Source organism: Cyprinodon variegatus, unplaced genomic scaffold, assembly GCF_000732505.1.
Source record: "Cyprinodon variegatus isolate N-32 unplaced genomic scaffold, C_variegatus-1.0 Scaffold198, whole genome shotgun sequence".
Classification (NCBI taxonomy): domain Eukaryota; kingdom Metazoa; phylum Chordata; class Actinopteri; order Cyprinodontiformes; family Cyprinodontidae; genus Cyprinodon; species Cyprinodon variegatus.
The window spans coordinates 550,277-552,858 of NW_015150651.1; the positions used below are offsets into that span (position 1 = coordinate 550,277).

The 2,582-nt window shown below is 34.8% G+C and overlaps 1 protein-coding gene across 1 annotated transcript in view; it reads left to right on the forward strand.

The window, feature by feature from the left end:
• The window catches only part of LOC107087894 (plastin-3-like), a 32,329-nt gene that overhangs the window by 16,709 nt on the left and 13,038 nt on the right, over positions 1-2,582 (forward strand). Inside the window, exon 4 of the mRNA XM_015379724.1 lies at positions 1,109-1,238. Within this exon, the coding sequence (XP_015235210.1) occupies positions 1,109-1,238 (130 nt within the window). The remainder of the gene's footprint in view (positions 1-1,108; positions 1,239-2,582) is intronic.

Sequence of the window (2,582 nt, forward strand, 5' to 3'; positions counted from 1 at the left end):
GTTTATAGGTATTGAACCCAACATTAAGGTCATTACTGGATCTGGGCCTGCCTAAAGCTAAATAATCACCAAAAGAAACTAAACGTTCAACATGAATCCTCTTATCCTATACCAAACTTGTCTGACCTTTTCAAATCAAGGTGAAAAAAAGTCACTGTCCAAATTTGTTGCAGCATAGTGTCCTTTTGGGTAAATGTTGGGATAAATCCTCATCTTTCCTCCTTCATGACTTTATTTTTACCTCGTTGGTTTTACTCTGTTTTTGACCTTTAACCTCTGAACAGTCGGGTCTGTCAGGTGATATTCTTCATCATCCAGAGCAATAAATCTGATATTTGATGCAGTGTTATCTCTACATCCCTTGGTTATGTTGGAGTCGCTGCTTCTTGGAGACAGACGAACACCTTTCTCTCTTTATATTTGAAAAGTCATTAATTTGCCTGCTTTTATTGGATTAATCTCCACATTTTCTGCTTTTATATGCAAGGCTAAATTTACATTGTCTTACAGTTTTAGTCGATGTCAGGCGGGGGCCATTTAGGGCTTAATTAGTTCTACCTAACTCTGACCTTTTCCTCTAGGACCTTTAGAAATGTTAGCAGCAACGCTTCAGGCAGATGTCTGTAAAAATAGTGAGCAGACGGTGTGGAGTCTCAGTTGGTTTTTCATTTCAGCAAACAAACCATCTATCAGCATTACAGAACAAAGTACAGAATATATTTACTTTGTTTGCTGTGAACATTGGCTGCGGTCTGACTGCTGGTCTCTTTATTGTAATATAAACAAAAATATTTGCTTTTATTAACAGTTTTTCTTCTGCAATGAAATGACTCACTGTTTGTCTCAAACATCAGTAAGCAAAAAGTTTTTAATTAATATGAGATAAACCAAATTACTAGCTGATTTGATGTTCTGATCTTCCAGTCTGTTTTTTGGATATTTATGAATTTTGATTGAACCCCAATTGTTCATTGTTAAATGAACCATATTATCTGTCATCTACCAAAATTACGTAGAACCGAGGGGAACAATTTGAGTTTTGTTTCTTTTCAAAAAAAAAAGTCTGCTTTCTGTTTGATTCCTGAGTTTTTGCCTCTGATCTTCTCAGATCGTTAAGGAGCTGAAGGGAAGTCAAGTGGCCAAAACCTTCCGCAAAGCCATCAACAGAAAAGAGGGCATCCTGGCCATCGGGGGGACGTCGGAGCTGTCCAGTGAAGGCACACAGCACTCATACTCTGGTGTGTGATTTCTTTCATTTCAGAGGAGCCACTGAGCGATGAGGTGACCCTCTGCTTTGGGACATTGTAATGAAGAACAACAAATTCATCCCAGTTTTAGTTTACCTTGCAAAAATAAATGACAAACACCAGTTCATGGCATAAGGTGATGACATCCAAGCAGCTTAGCATTTAGTTGGATTCAGACTCAGTCTGTTTAGGTAATAATTTTACTCCAAATAAATAATCTTACTCAATGAGCCAAAATGTGCTTCTTGTTTTCAGAAGAAAAGAAGAAGAAAATCCCTTTATTGTCCCACTATGGGGAAATTGTGGCGTAACAGGAGCAAAAGCATTTCAGCTAAAGTCGTCACACAATGTGGACCTGTATATAAGAATAACAGAATATGTGGCAGAAATAAACTAAAATAAAAAATAAAATATGGTACTGTACAGTGTTTTTACAAATATAAATGCTGTGCATCTAGAGAATAAATAACCAATAAACAGCTGTGGACATTTTCCGTAATTTATATGAGAAAATGGCAACACCAGAGATGTGCAAAATGACAGCAGCATGTTATTTAACTAAGTCAGAAACTTTGCAAAATCGGCATGAATTTAAAACCTCATAGAGTTTTAAAGTAGTTTACTTTTGTAATCTTCCTTCTGTTATTTCTATAACTTGAGCCAAAGACGAGGAATTTTACTGCAGGATCTTTTTTCTACCTTTAAACATAACTATCAGGATCTTTATAGTAACCAAATCGCTTAGTTTCCAGAGTTTGATTGTATAAAGTATTAATTATGTTTTCTAGCATCCACTTTATATTAAATTCACATCACTTTCTTTGTATCACAGGAAAAGGTTTAGTGTTGATATTCTGTGTTGTGCAGTTGGTCAGAAATGAAACTATAAATGAATAATTATATGACCGCAGTGTTGATAGCTGTAAAACATTTTCCATATTAGTTGGAAGTCATGCAACTGGAAATTAGTTCCAGTATTATTGAAGGAAAAGAACAAAAATTTAAAAAAATTTTTACAGTTTGCTTTTTATTTTTTTTATTTTATTTTAGATTTTTATTTTTATGTTATTGTAATATCTTTATATTTCAGTTTTTTTAATGGAAAACAGATTTTTACCAATTGTATTTATTTATATTTTTTCTTAAATCACCCTCTACCCTTCTGGCTGATCTGTGCCCGAACCTATAAAAATGCTGTTGCTAATGTCCAAGCTGTGCAGACTAATTTCTATTGGTCCGCTCGCATTCACCCAAAAGGGTGGAGGATGAAATCTGTGAAACGGGATTTAAAAATAAGAGAACTTGTCAAATTCAATCAGTGAAAAATGTGTGTGT